The sequence below is a fragment of the Hemiscyllium ocellatum genome, chromosome 2 (genome assembly GCF_020745735.1).
Source record: "Hemiscyllium ocellatum isolate sHemOce1 chromosome 2, sHemOce1.pat.X.cur, whole genome shotgun sequence".
NCBI lineage: Eukaryota > Metazoa > Chordata > Chondrichthyes > Orectolobiformes > Hemiscylliidae > Hemiscyllium > Hemiscyllium ocellatum.
In genome coordinates, this window is record NC_083402.1 from 41843415 (window position 1) to 41859398 (window position 15984).

Genomic DNA, 15984 nt, shown 5'->3' on the forward strand with positions numbered 1-15984 from the left:
CCCACCCCAGTCCCTGTCCCAGCCCCCACCTCCAGCCACCAACCCCTACCTAGAGCTCTCAGTCCCCATCCTGCCCCCTGCTCAGTGAAGGTATTTCCAAGCTGTCTGACCAGGATATTACAATCTAAAGGAAGTACCTGCTGCAATCCAAGCTCCTTCCCATCCCAGACCCACAATCATTCACCTTTACAGTTCTTTCTGTGTGAATATTGTTAAACTTGCAGATGGTGAAGCAATGGTCTCCATCTCCATCAGTACCTTGTACGCTGCATGAATAATTGGTTACCTTGGGCCACCAGTGGCCTCTTTTTAACTCATTACTCCCAACGTCAGCATCGATGTTTAATTTTCAAGGACCAATGGCATGGAGCAAATTGCCTTTGACCAGGATGTAAACGCTGCATGTATTGCAAATAGGCACTGAAATGTTTGCAAATGAAATGAGTCTCTAACTTGAAAGCATTTGCTTCATGTGTTTGCACCTTCAATCTTCTGACATTGAGCAGACATGGAAACTGACACTGACTCTGCACTCCGCCCCTCCCAGTAATTTTCCAGATTCATTTCACATCTAGAGAATAGCAAGTGGTGGCAGGAAATGCAACTCACGGTGAACACCATCAATAACAGGAACCATCTGGTTTCCAGGTATCTCTGCATTCCCCCCACCCCCAGCTCCTCTAGAACTTTCACATCCTCTTTACCCTCACTATCCAAGAGCCCATTTTCACCAACATGCCCCCATGTGGAGACCACCACTTTGACCTTCATATTCAACTGTTCCCATTGACCCTGAACCCTGGCATTACACCGTAATGATGTCCATCCTGATATTCTACACTTTCCCTGTAAAGGCCATGGAAGTGATCACCGTGGTCTAGCATGCCTTCCAGTACTGTTCTTTATACCTCTTTACACCTGGAGTGTCTTCCCTCTCTCCCCATTATCCCCTTCAAATGCCTCTTTGGCTCCCTGATACAATACAACCTTGACTTTGGACTCCTTTTAACAGTGATCCCTGCTTTACTCTGTACAGATCCAATACCACCACAATGACTAATACATAAGACTATATTTATCCCAGTCCTCTGACCAACTTCAATGTTCCTAATGTCAACAGTGACCTTTGTTCATTCAGCCACAAATCCCATGTCACTGTGGCCTCTAAGTTTCCACCTAATGTTCCTTAATACAGCAAAGGACAGAAACACTCTTCATATTGAGGACTTCAGTTCTCTGCTTTCTCAAGGAAGAAATTGAAGAGTTCAGTGAGTTCACTCTTTTAAATAGAAGCCCCACCCCCAATAAGAAAGGAATTCAGTAAAATAAATGTTCTTATTTTCAATTTATTTTTTTATGGATGTAAGCATCACTGGCAAGGCCAGCAGTTATTACTGAGACCTAATTGCTCTTGAACTGAGTGACTGGTGGGCCATTTCAGAGGGCAGTTAAGAGTCAAATATTTTACTATGGATCTGGGGTCACAGGTACATCAGACTAGGTAAGGACAGCACATTTCTTCCCAAAAGGACAAATTGTTAACAAGATGATTTTTAAAATAAATCGATGCTAGCTTGGTGGAACCCACATCTGCAACATCATCAGCGTGTGCCTCTGGATTTGGCGTTCAGTGATATTAACACCATGTTGCCTTCTCTATCCATTGTCACTTTTACTGATACCAGTTTTTCATTTCTAGATTTATGAAAAAGCCGAACTGAAATTCTTGAATTGTGTGGTAAGCTGTGAACTCATTGTTAGTCCAGGCTTATGCTGTACATTCCACAAAGAGATTTGAACCCGACCAAATTGAAGTTATCCCTTTACCAGCATAGACCAGATCTGCACAATATAAATTCAGTTTTCAAACTACAAAACCAAGAGGGAGCACATTAAAGCACAGAATAATCAATGTTGAGCTTTTATATTCTTTCTTCACTATTTCATTCCATTGTGCTCTTTGCCATCTGTATACTTCCTGCTGTTCCCTTACCTCCGTGCTCACTGCCTCATCTGAAGGGTTGATCAGGACAACAGTTTCCAAGACGTCACTTCTGTGGTGAAGGATTTTCTGACCTATCACAGAAAAAAAAAAGTTGTATAAGTTAAATCAGAATAATTCAGCGTCTACTGAACAGGATTTCCCAAACAGGCTTTCCTCCAGAGACAATCCCACCGGCCACCTCTCACACAAAAATAAACTGCAATGGATGTTAGAAATCAGTCATAAAGATAGAAAACTTTGGAAATACTCAGCAGGTCAATAAAAGGTCTGTTTTTGTTGCTCCCCATTGATGCTGCACTAATTTGCTGGATGTTTCTCGTATTTTCTGCTTTCACTTTGAGCCACCATTTATATCTGAACATGAGCACAGCTTCAAAATCCAACTTCAGGAAAAATAACACCAAAGGCCAAATGTCTTCATAGGAACTAGTTACTCATTAATTACTCTTACATTCATTTGAAATTCAAGTCATGAGGATTCATTATTTGATAACCTTCTAGTTAGCATAAAGTGTAGGACTTATTAAAATTAATAGTATTCTATTCTTTTGGATGGTTTCACCCACAGTAATAAATGACAATTTGACAAAGAAAAATGTCAATTTCTACATTATTAATATTTCTTCTTAAATGAATAACTTCCCTCAAAACATTTCAGCTGAATTTAAGCAAAGCTCAGAACATTTAAAATGTGTTCAGCCAAATATTACTTCAAAAGCATGACTGAAGCAGAGCAACATTTACCTTCTTTTAAGTGAAAGTTATAGTGATTGTAATAAGGTCAGCCCAGTGAGCCTCAAAGAATATGAGTTCCCTGACTGGGGCTGTTAATCTGGTCCAGTCAGGGAGCCATGGCTGACAGATAAGAGCAACAGTGTGAGATATCCTGTTCGCTCGTTGAGAGCTGGATCAATATCAAGGACTCTCCATGTGTATATAAAGGGTGACAGTGACAGGAATACTGGCCTGTATGGACTTATGTCAAAGTCTTTAAATTTAAGTAAGAAATTTCACTTTTCAGTCTTAAAATCCTTCATAAAATGAGCTGCAATAATCCAAGTATCACAAGCCTTACCTCATAACTATGGGTTCCTATCTCTGCATTATCTACTGCATCTATACTGAATGCTTACTATGACTTTAAAATCCTCTCTATAATTGAGGTGTTCAAACTGCGTGCAATATTCCAACTAACCCAATCAAATAAATTTACCATTACCTTTGGGCTCAATACTGCTATCTATAAAATCAGAACTGTACTCGATGTTTCTCATTTATTTGTGCTCAGCACTTTTAACCATCACTCCTAACACCTTTCCCCATTAAATCTGTGAATAAACAATCATGGCATTGTACGACCAAACTCTCAATGTGGTCCTGACAATGTGAGGTTCTGTACAATGATTGAGAGAACAACAAAGTTAAAGCTCAGAAAGAGGCTAAAAGATTGTACAATTAAGGAAACAATCATTTAGAGAATGATCCAAGGTTAACATGTAATTTTAGCTGTCTCCTACAGGTTGCCACTTCCTTTAGGTTTTAATGATAAATGTTCTTCATATTTGGAGAAAGTGAGAGCTGGTTCTTCATATTTGGAGAAAGTGAGAGCTGGTTCTTCATATTTGCCCAGGAACTGTTCTTTCCTTTTAAAAATAACCTGTTCCGAGATGTTATTACATACCTCTGGAACAGGTGGGATTTGAACCCATGCCTGCTGACTGATAGGTAGGGACACTACCACATCACCACAAAAGCCCTCAAGCACAGTCATTGATTGACTAATCAGTAGTAGGGCCTAAACAAAGAGCCTAGCGCCTTCTGTTGACCCTGAGAACTGAAATTCTAACATTTTTACCAAATGAACCAGGTTCACTCCCTCTTGCCAAGCTACAAATGAGGCAGGTGGGAGGAGGTAGTGCACGTGCCCTATCAGGTTACAAAATCCTGTCTGTGTAGACTTTTCAGTTGCTGGGTTTAAAGACGTTTAAACATTATGTCAATCACACACTTGGCTGAACAAAAATTATTAACAAAAAATATTTATTTGCAAGGTGAGGGTGATATTAGCATTGGTTAATGCAATACATTGATCCAAGCCAAATTCTCACCAATTTCAAACTGTGGCACCTTTGTTTCCTGTACCAGCCAATTGGTATCACCTATGACTTCAATATGGTGTTAATTTGTGCAGTTGTGAGATCATTAAGCATTTGACTGAGACTGCATGGCAAAACAGGCTTACGAGTCCGAATAGCTAATGACTGTTCCTGTGCCAAAAAACTGCTTAAGACCACTACAAGGCAGAGAACGTGATCATTTTCCGCCTGAGCTGGATTTGAATCTGGAATGATGAGGTTAAAATAAAACCCACAGTCTATCTCTGGCAATCAAAATCAATTCAGGAAACCACATTCACCATTATGGATTATGTAAAGTTATCTTGAAATGAAGTGTATTACCTTTTGTTTCTTATTGCATATCTCTATTTTATTTCTAATTTCCCATCCTTATCTCCTAAGGGTAAAGATGGTGCAGGACTATAATTCCAGAGCGTCAACTGAGCTCAGCTGTTTCACTCAGATTGGCTATTCTCAAACAGGCAGAGGATGTTTACAGATAATTCTATTGGAGTGAGTGGCAAAAGGTGCAGGGTGGCTGGGTTGCAGGGAACTGGGAGGAGAAAGTATAAACAGAACTGAAAACAACCACCGTCTTCACCATAACGCCACGCATATATTTCTCCACAGGATCACTAGTTAGGCATCAGCTATTGGAGCTACAGCTAATCCTACCCCCTCCCTTTCAGAAACAAAAACAGAAAGTGTCGGAGAAACTCAGCAGGTCAGGCAGCAGCTGTGGAAAAACATTGAGTCTAGTGTTTCTAGTCTTCTTCCTCTCTTTCTTCCTGGTTTAGTTGTATTCAATTCATACCCAGTTGATTGTGGAGGATAGTAACACCATTGTATTATGAACTCCAGATATTGTCCAAGTGTTGCTGCATTTAGACATGGAGTATCTGAGGAGCTGCAAATGGTGCTGAACATTGTGCCATCTTCAGCAACCATCCCCATTTCTAATCTTATGATGAAAGATGATTGATGAAGCAGCTGAAGATAGTTAGGCCTGATGTCACATCCTGAGGATCTCCTATAGCAATGTCCTTTGACTAAGATCATTTTCTCAGGGGAGGTGCCAGAATTGGTGGAATTTCTGGGAAGTGAGTGGAATAGATCCCCAAATGATTTTCTAATGCCACCTAATGAAGAGCCAAAATAACTGCAGCAGGAAATGCCGAGCATTCAATTTTAAATATCCCATACACCAGGAAAATAATACATAGAACAGCATGTTACATGCTCTTGATCGCATTTATATTCACATAATGGCAGGATAAAGAAATAGATTGTAAAAACTGTGACAGACACACTGGAACATAAAAACCCTTGAAAAGGACTGAGTCAAAGTACTGTCGCTTCAATACAGAATAGCTACAACAGACAATTTCTGTGAACTTTACAATTCATGTGGAGGCAATCTTCAAGCCACGATGGTAATCTGGTCCCTCAGAAATCACTGGAGACAGAACACTGCTGTCAGTCTGCACAGCATGACTGGTGCTCTGTATTCCTCATCAATATAAGCTGAGCAGTCAGTGCACTCAGCTCTCCAGAGACCCGCCTCCAGGTTACATTCTGCTCAGTAAATTACCAGGCTGTGCAATGAAAACACTACCAGCCAGACTGCCATCACCACCCACTAGCACATTTTAGAGGCAAGAAGGCTGCACATCACATAGCATTTATCTGCATACTGATCATTCCACTCGAAGATTTCCAAACAAGCAGATGGTTGTAAGATCACATGTCTTGTTAGATGATTTATTTTTGATGTGGTCCAAAGTTCCTCAAATTAGATGAAATGCAACTGTGGGTTTATATAATAGCTGCTCCACACAAAATAAAACAGGTGAACTTAAAAAGAATTAGCTTTCCAAACATGAAGCATCAATAATTAAGGGGAAAAAAAAGTGACTTAGTATCAATATAAAAGTGACCAAAGAGCTCAAAGATTTGCAACTATTGCTGCAGCTTGTTGAGACTTTAGACACAGTAAATGATAAAACATTATAGAGAATTTTATGATGTTGCCCACTTAATACAAAGGCTCTCTGAGAGGTTGCAGGCTGGACAAGTTCATCTAAAGAATAGAGTTTTAATAAACACAAGCACCTAATAAGCATTTGACTTCAGAGATCAGGTAGGACAGCACAGGGACGGGCCCTATAGCCATGATTTTGTGCCAAACATGATGCCAAACTAAACTAATTCCTTCTGCCTGCCCTTACTCCATATCACTCCATTCCTTGCTTATTCTTGTGCTTATCTAAAAGCCCCTTAAAAGCCCCTATCCACCACCACCCCTGTCAGCTTCATCAAGATACACGCTACTCTGTAAAAAGTCTGCCCCTCACATCTCCTTTGAACTTTCCCCCTCCCACCTTAAATGCATGCCCTATAGTTTTAGATATTTCAATTCTGGGGAGAAGATTCTGACTCTATCAATGCATCTCATAATCTCTTCTATCAAGTCTTCCCTCAGCCTCTGCCACTCCAGAGAAAACAACCTTCGTTTTTAAGAGCCTCTCCTTTAGCTTGTTTCCTCTAATCCAAGCAGTATCCTGGTAAACCTCTTCTGCACCCTATCCAAAGCCTTCACATCCTTCCTGTAATGTGGTGACCAGAATTGAAAGCAATACTTTAAGTGTGGCCTAACCAGAGTCTTAAAGCTGCAACATGGCATCCTGACTCTTGTACTCAATACCTCAACCAATAAAGGTAAGCATGCCATACGCCTTCTTTACCAGCCTATCTACTTGTGTAGGCACTTTCAGCGAGCTATGGACTTGACCCCCAAAGACCCATCTGTACATCAATAGATGCTCTTAGCACTCAATTACAAGCTGCTAATCTCCATGCCTCCATATAAATATATATGTTTACTAAGGCTCCATGTCAGGAACATTGATTTTATAATCTATCCTGTGCTACACTATTTCAATCTTGGGCATGTGCTCCCATTATGTGAGCTCTGTGCTGGGACTGTAAGCTTGGTGAAAAAGTGCTTTAAGTCACCCTTCTCAGGAGCATTCAAATCCAGCAAGATTCTGTGCAAGTAATGGAAATAAAATTAATGGAATAAAATTACTACTATTATTTATCCATCAATTCTATGCATTGTTGATGTGACTGTTTTTCCTTAAGGTTTTCTACCTCAAAGTTTACATTTGTTTTTACACCACTACTTACTTAAGTAACACCATAAACCTTGGTGTTTCAGAAATTGTGAATGACAGAAAACATTTTTCTGTAATTACTTCTGTACCTGAATCTAACTCTGCAGCTAGTGGCAACGTAACGAAGGTTCATCAGATTTGTTTCTGGGGTGACAGAACGGTGCAATAAACAGAGATTGGGAAACTGGGTCTGTGTTCTCTAGATTTCAAAGAGTGAGAAGTGGTCTCATTGAAGCCTACAAAGTGTGTAAAAGCGATAGATAAGGTAGTTACAGCTAAGATGTTTGCCCCCGGTTAGGGAGTCTGGAACCGGGGACACAGTTTAAAAAGGAAGAGGATGCCATTTAGGTTTGAGATGAGGAAATATGTTTTTACTCAGAGGCTTCTGAAGCTGTGGAGTTGTCTACCACAGAGGCCTGTTGAGATTCAATCTTTTAGTATATTTCAAATAGAGATTGATCGATTTCTGATTAACAGTGGGATACAGGGTTATGAGGATGGGATGAGTAAAAGGCTTTGAAGTGTTTGATCAGCCATGAATGTATTGAATGACAGGACACGTTTAATGTCTAAATAGCCTACTCCTGTTCTTAGAGGACATTAGATACCATTTTATTACCAAAGCATTCTGTAATCTCTCCATCTAAACATTATTGTATTTCACTATTCTATTCTTCCTGCCAATGTGGATAATTTCACATTATACCTAATCTTCCAAATCTTTCTCCTCTGTATCTATCTATATCCCTTTTCAGATTCTCTGTATCCTCCTCACAATTTGCTGGCCCATCCATCTTGGTATCATCAGGAAATCTGGTTTCAATGTATTCAACCCCTTGATCCAAGTCATTAATATAGACTTTAAATAGTTGAGAACTCAACACTGACAGTTCATTAGTTACACTTTGCAAACCTGAAATTTACCCATTCTCCCAACTCAGGTTTCTATGAACTTATCACCTGTCCATGTTAGTAAGTCAGAGGAGCTAATCTGTATTAATCTTTGATGAGGCATCTTATGAAATGCCTTATGGAACTCCAAATATACCACATATACTGAATCCCTTTTATCTAATCCCCTTGAAATATTCTGAAAGAGTTCTTAATAAATTCATCAAACATGTTTTTCCATTCACAAACCATGTAGATTCCAAATGATCATATTGAAATTTTTTAAATGTTCTGCTCCTACCTTCTTAATTATTGATTCGAACACTTTTCCAATGTGAGCTGTTAGACTAACTGGCCTAAACTTTCCTGCTTCTTGTCTCCCTTTTTTCTTGAATAGTGAGGTTACGTTTGTGATTTGCAAATTTCCAAAGCGAAGGAATTTTGGAAGATTACAACCAATGTATCCAGCATAAGCAGCAAGTGATAGACAGAGCTAAGCAATCCCACAACTAACAGATCAGATCTAAGCTCCGCAGTCCTGCCACATCCAGTCATGAATGGTGGTGGACAATTAAACAATTCATTGGAGGAAGAGGCTCCACAAAGATCCCCAACCTCAATGATGGTAGAGCCCAGTACATCAGTGCAAAAGGTAAGGCTGAAGCTTCGGCAGCACGTCAGCCAGAACTGCCAAATCGAAGATCCATCTCCACCTACTCCAATGGTCCCCGGCATTGCGGATAGCCAATTTGATTCACTCCACATGATATCAAGAAACGTTTGGAGACTCTAAATACTGCAAAGGCTAAGGGCCCTGACCACATTCTGGCAATAATATTGAGGACTTGTGCTCCAAAACTTTTCACTCCCCAGCCAAGCTGTTCCAATACTGTTACAACACTGATATCTACCAGACAATGTGAAAAAGTGCCTAAATATATCCTATACTTTAAAAGCAGGACAAATCCAATTTGGCAATTATACCAGCCGATCAGTCTACTCTCAATCATCAGTAAAGTGATGGAAGGTGTTATCAACAGTGCTATCAAGCAGCACCTGCTCAACAACATCCAGTTTGGGTTCCGCCAGGGCCACTCAGCTCCTGACCTCATTACAGCCTTGGTTCAAACATTGGAAAAGGAGCTGAATTCCAGAGGTGAGGTGAGACTGATTGCGCTTGGCTGCATTTGACCAAGGAGCCCTAGCAAAACTGGAATCAATGGGTGTCAGGGGGCAAACTCCAGTGGTTGGAGTCATACCTGACACATAGGAAGATAGTCATAGTTGTTGGAAGTCAGTCATCCCAGTTCCAGGACATCTCTGCAGGAGTTCCTCAGGATAGTGTCCTTGGCCCAACCATCTTTGGCTGCTTAATCAATGACCTTCCCTCCATCATAAGGTGAGAAGTGTGGATGCTCACCAATGATTGCACAATGTTCAACACCATTCACAACTCCTCAGGTACTGAAGCAGTCCATGTTCAAATACAATACAACCTGGACAATGGACTGACAAATGGCTAGTAACATTTGTCAACAATCCAACCACTGTCCCTTGGCATTCAATGGTGTTACCATCACAGAAATGCCCACTAACAATATCCTGGGGGTTACCATTGACCACAAACTCAACTGGACTCACCACATAACAGTGGTTACAAGAGCAGGTCAGAAGCTCGGAATACTATGATGAGTAACTCACCTCCTGACTCCTCAAAACCTGTACATTATCTACAAGGCACAAGTCAGGAGTGTGATGGAATACTCACCACTTGTCTGAATGGGTGCAGCCACAACAACACTCAAGAAGATTGACACTATCCTGGACAAAGCAGCCTGCTTGATTTGCATTGCATCCACAAGCAGCCACTCCCTCCACCACTGATGCTCGGTAGCAGCAGTGTGTACTATCTACAGAATGCACTACAGAAATTCACCAAAGACCTCAGACAGCACCTTCCAAACCCACGACCATTCCAATCCACAAGGACAAGGAAACATCAACACCTTCAAGTTCCCCACCAAACCACTCGCCATCCTGACGTGGAAACAAATTGCCAATCCTTCACTGTGGCTGGGTCAAAATCCTGGAATTCCCTCCCTAATGATATTTTGGGTCAAGCCACAGGAGGTGGACTGCAGCGGTTGAAGAAGGTAGCTCACCAGCACCTTGTCAAGTGCAGCTAGGGTTGGACAATAAATGCTGGCCAGCATGTGATGCCTATAACCCACAAATGAATTTAAAAATAAAAATTTCCTTAAGATCCTTTGATGCAAGCAATCAGATCCAGAGGACATAGAGTCACAGAGTCATAGAGATGTACAGCATGGAAACAGACCCGTCGGTCCAACCTGTCCATGCCGACCAGATATCCCAACCCAATCTAGTCCCACCTGCCAGCACCCGGCCCATATCCCTCCAAACCCTTCCTAGTCATATACCCATCCAAATGCCTCTAAAATGTTGCAATTGTACCAGCCTCCACCACTTCCTCCAGCAGCTCATTCCATACACTTACCACCCTCTGCATGAAAAAGTTGCCCCTTACGTCTCTTTTATATCTTTCCCCTCTCATCCTAAACCTATGCCCTCTAGTTCTGCACTCCCCAACCCCAAGGAAAAAACTTTGCCTATTTATCCTATCCATGCCCCTCATAATTTTGTAAACATCTATAAGGTCACCCCTTAGCCTCCGATGCTCCAGGGAAAACAGCCCCAGTCTGTTCAGCTTCTCCCTATAGCTCAAATCCTCCAACCCTGGCAACATCATTGTAAATCTTTTCTGAACCCTTTCAAGTTTCACAATATCATTCCGGTAGGAAGGAGACCAGAATTGCATGCAATATTCTAACAGTGGCCTAACCAAAGTCCTGTACAGCTGCAACATGACCTCCCAACTCCTATGCTCAATACTCTGACCAATAAAGGAAAGCATAACAAATGCCTTCTTCAATATCCTATCTACCTGTGACTCCACTTTCAAGGAGCTATGAACCTGCACTCCAAGGTCTCTTTGATCAGCAACACTCCCTAGGACCTTACCATTAAGTGTATAAGATTTGCTTTCCCAAAATGCAGCACCTTGCATTTATCTGAATTAAACTCCATCTGCCACTTCTCAGCTCATTGGCCCATCTGGTCCAGATCCTGTTGTAATCTGAGGTAACCTTCTTCACTGTCCACTACACCTCCAATTTTAGTGTCATCTGCACAAAACCATGTTGAGTATCCCTAATCAGTCCTTGCCTTTCCAAATACAGGTACATCCTGTCCCTCAGGATTCCATCCAACAACTTGCCCACCACCGAGGTTAGGCTCACCGGTCTATTAGTTCCCTGGCTTGTCTTTACTGCCTTTCTTAAACAGTGGCATCACGTTTGCCAACCTCCAGTTTTCTGGCATCTCACCTGTGACTATCGATGATATAAGTATCTTAGCAAGAGGCCCAGCAATCACTTCTCTGGCAATGTTGGAGTTTAATCTGATTAGTTTCCTATTAGTTTCTCTCCAGTGTTCATGATTGGTTTAAATTTCTCCCTCCCTTTTGAGCCTTCTACTTGTCCAAAATAATTGTCCAAAATCTCCACCATTTTCTTGCTCCCTGAAATTAAGGAAGGTGTTGATGTAGTGGTACAGTCACTGTCCTAGTAATCCAGGAAGCCCAGGCTATTGTTCTGGGGATATGAATTCAAATCCCACAATGGCAAATGGTAAGGTTGGAATAAAATATAGAATCTGGAACATAAACCAGCCTATTGTCAAACATGTAACCAACATCAATAATCAATCAGGTTGACTCTGATTCATCAAGGCACTGCTGTGAGAAATGAACTGGCCTTCACCTACTTTGTTGAGTTGAAACAGATAAGACACTGTGTACATGCTCTTCCTATCTGAAATGGAAACTTACTTGACTGCCCATGCCCAAAAGATATTCTGTCCTCTACACAAATGAGTAATCATATGGATTCCTGTGCCAATGTGAACCAAGGTGTCTAAGTCGAAAAGCTGATGGATCCTATCCACAATATATCCTTTTGGCCGTGACAGCCATCTCTGGTTCACGTCTGCAGGCAATGCTTTGATCAGAGTCAATCTGCCTGTTTTGAAATATAAATAAAACTTCCATTTATTATAACTGACTGGTGCTTTCTCAATGACAACGTATCTACCAACCAGAATCTATTTGCCAACTAATCAACCCTTTCCTCTCATACAGGATGATGCTGGCTTTCCTTGTATTTTGGGACTTCTTGCAAAGTGTCCTGATGAGTGCAAGATGAAAAGCTTATTCAATCATCCTGAAGTTCAACTAATTTTACCAAACAACTAACTTTATAATTATACTTTTTCATTATTGACTTTAAAGATGCTGCCTGGCCTGCTGTGCTTTGACCAGCAACACATTTGCAGCTGTGATCTCCAGCATCTGCAGATCTCATTTTTTACAATTAGATTCCAGTACATTCTGCAAGCATTTTGTAATTAATTGTTAAATTATCTTCCAATTAACACGCTGAGATTATGTGGCAATCCACTTATATGTGATCAATTATAGTAAACAAAAGCTTTATTTTTCTTTTTATTTCCCAAACTTGCATCTAATGTAATGATCTTTAAAAGGACTGAAAAGCTTGGCTATGCCATTAGGTTAGCAGCAGCCTCCTCATATGGTTACTCACATCACTAATGATTCCCTGTGGTGCTGGAGTAGAATGCATCTAGACTTTGTACACTCACGCTTTCCTACTGCCAGAATATCCTCACAATGTGTGGGTTCAAAGCAATGGGTCAGGACCCATTGTCCTGCTGAATGAAGAAGCACATTGTGGCTAGGGTTTTGTTTGACCTCAGACACAGTGCACAAGTGCACATTCATCACCTTGGAACAAGCATTGTTCTGTTAATTCAATCAGGCTTGTGCAAGATCATATGCTTGGTATGAGCACAGATCAATCAATCCCTTCTTTTCTTGCTGTTGGCTACCAAAGGGCAGCCAGCCATTAGATGATATCACATTGCTTTCCACAATTACTTAACACTTTCAGAACTTTGATAGATTTCAGAACTCAAAATTGTGAAGAGAAAAATGCTCTGTTGTTTGTTATTATTTTATTATATAAAATTGATTTCAAACTTTCTTGTTCTAACTTCTACCTCATTAAAATTAACAAATGTTCCCTACAATGTTTGTAATTATGGATTAAAGCACTATTCTAATTAATTTGACTGCATTCTTGAAATAGTATATTCTGTAAGAAGAACCAAAGGATCCTTTTCCATTCCCCCTCCGTGCCCACCTCCCCCACAACCCCCCTACACACCCCGCCCCCCACCACCCAACCCCCACTCTCTTGCAGGAGGTTATTGTGGATGAGTGACCATTGCATGTTCAGAAGCAGTCTTTTATTGTTTACACTCCTCCTTTGCAACCGTCCCCTTCCCACCCCTGGGCTGTCCCCAATGAGCCAGGCCACCTTTAATTTTATCATTTTATAGCAACAAGCCACTCAAGCCCTGATCTCACTCTTTATTATTCTTCAGGATACTCTATCTCCCACCAGTGTCCTAAAACCCAATTCCTGATGAACAAATTCCTGTCTTCAGTTGCTTCCCATGGGATTGCCCTCTGGATCCACTGCCCTCTCAAGGCAAACCACAGCATCATATGTGTCCCATCCTCCACGGTTCTGGACTATGTTGGCCAGCACACTTCTCAGGAATGTTTCTCACCAACCACCTCCTCATCCCACTCACCCTAACCTCAATGGCAGATCAACAACCACCACCCCCTCTCTTTTTCTGTAATAGGTTTGTTCACACATGAATGAGGCCATTGTCATCTATAACCACATTGTGGGTGATATTATCTTGCCACTAACAAAATCATGACTCATGGGCAATAACTCGTTGAATCCTCCTAGCCTGGATATTATTTTCACCATTTCCTCCAATGATATAAAATTTAACATCTTAAGTTACAATCATTCTTCAATCTCCTCCAGTTTTTAATTACCCCCACTTTGTTACCCCTCCCCAAACTCTCAGTTCCTCTGCTCCTAGTATTTTCTGTCTCTTCCCTCTCCCCATTTCTCTTCTATTCCTTCTGCACTTCAATGTGGTCTAAAGGCCTACAAGTTCTTAGGCCCAAGAGCTTCTCTGAGCAGATAAAACTCTGGGTTGGGTCTCCAAAGCCAGATATGTTTAAAAATAAGAGCCAGACTAGAGTCTATCAGTCCCCCTTATAAGGAATTCAGGCCAACGTCCAGAGAAAACTATCTTTAGGAAACATCTCAGGCCACCCTAACTCCTGGCCTCATTAATTCTCTGTTTCTGTCTTCTGCCCAGGACTGTACAACTGAATAGGCGTCCATCTACCGCAACTTCTCTCAACAAACATGGTTCCCTTTGAAACACCTCAATTTTTCGCAACAGTGTGACACTTTTTTAAAAATCAGCATGAGTGCTGGAAATGCAATTTTGAATTCCCATCAAATCTAAAGTTTCCCAATGTACAAAAGGTCACCATATTCCCTGCATGCATCCAGCACTTTCTGTCACAAAGAGATATTTGTTCACTTATTTTTCACATTTCAGACTCAGCAGTTGTTTTATACAGCATTTACTATAACAACAACATTGCTTCAAGGACCAGGTTTTCAATGTCATTTAGACTGGCCAACCTACAACATTCAAGTCAGTACTGGCAATAGTGAGAATGGAGAGGGAAAGTAGCACAAAACTTGACAGAATGTTTCTCTTACTGAAATAAACTCAGCACCAGAGGAATTAGCACGAGAAGTTTTTTTTGCCAGTCTTCCGCTCTTTTCCACTCCCCAGTAGGCATGTCCATGAAAGAGCCAAATAACCTAGTCATACCGGAGATTATATTTGGTAGAACATTCAAACATGCAAATATGGAACAGAAGTTGACCATTCTGCCCTTCAAACACACCGTCATTCAGTAGCAACATGGCAGATCTGTTAGTGTTTTGAATTTCGCACATTCCCATTTATCCTTAAATACTTGATTCCCAAATTTTGCCTCATCTTTGTCCTTGTGTGACCCCTAAGCTTAAAGTATACCCGATGTTCTGGACTCACCCTCCGGAGCAAACATTCTTTCCAGATCTACTTTGCCAAGATCATTCAGGTTATTGTTTAAACTTAAATCTAATTATTTCCCATTCCTCTTAGCTCCAGTGAAGGCAAGACCATTCTGTCTAATCCATCCTCACTAGACAATCCACTTATTCTGGGAACTAATCTAGTAAACCTCCCATGAACTACTTTCAATGCAATTGCAACTTTCTTTAAAGACGTACAACATACTCTACATAGGATTTCAGATGTGGTCTCAAGAGGGTTGGAATATAAAAGCACCATTGTACTACTGAGACTTTCTAAAGCTCTGGTTAGGCCCCATTTGGTGTACTGTATCCAGTTTTGGTCCCCACACCTCAGGAAGGACATACTGGCACTGGAACGCGTCCAGCGGAGATTCACACAGATGATCCCTGGAATGGTTGGTCTAACATATGAGGAATGGCTGAGGATCCTGGGATTGTATTCATTGGAGTTTACAAGATTAAGGGGAGACTTAATAGAAACTTACAAGATAATACATGGCTTGGAAAGGGTGGATGCTAGGAAGTTGTTTCTGTTAGGTGAGGAGACTAGGACACGTGGACACAGCCTTAGAATTAGAGGGGGTCAATTCAGAACAGAAATGTGGTGACATTTCTTCAGCCAGAGAGTGGTGGGCCTGTGGAATTCATTGCCGCAGAGTGCGGTG

The 15984-nt window shown here is 41.2% G+C and overlaps 1 protein-coding gene across 1 annotated transcript in view; it reads right to left on the bottom strand.

Moving 5' to 3' along the window:
- map1b (microtubule-associated protein 1B) overlaps nucleotides 1–15984 on the bottom strand; it is a 123177-nt gene that overhangs the window by 27854 nt on the left and 79339 nt on the right. Inside the window, exon 3 of the mRNA XM_060836221.1 lies at nucleotides 1994–2076. Coding sequence (XP_060692204.1) covers nucleotides 1994–2076 — 83 coding nt within the window. The remainder of the gene's footprint in view (nucleotides 1–1993; nucleotides 2077–15984) is intronic.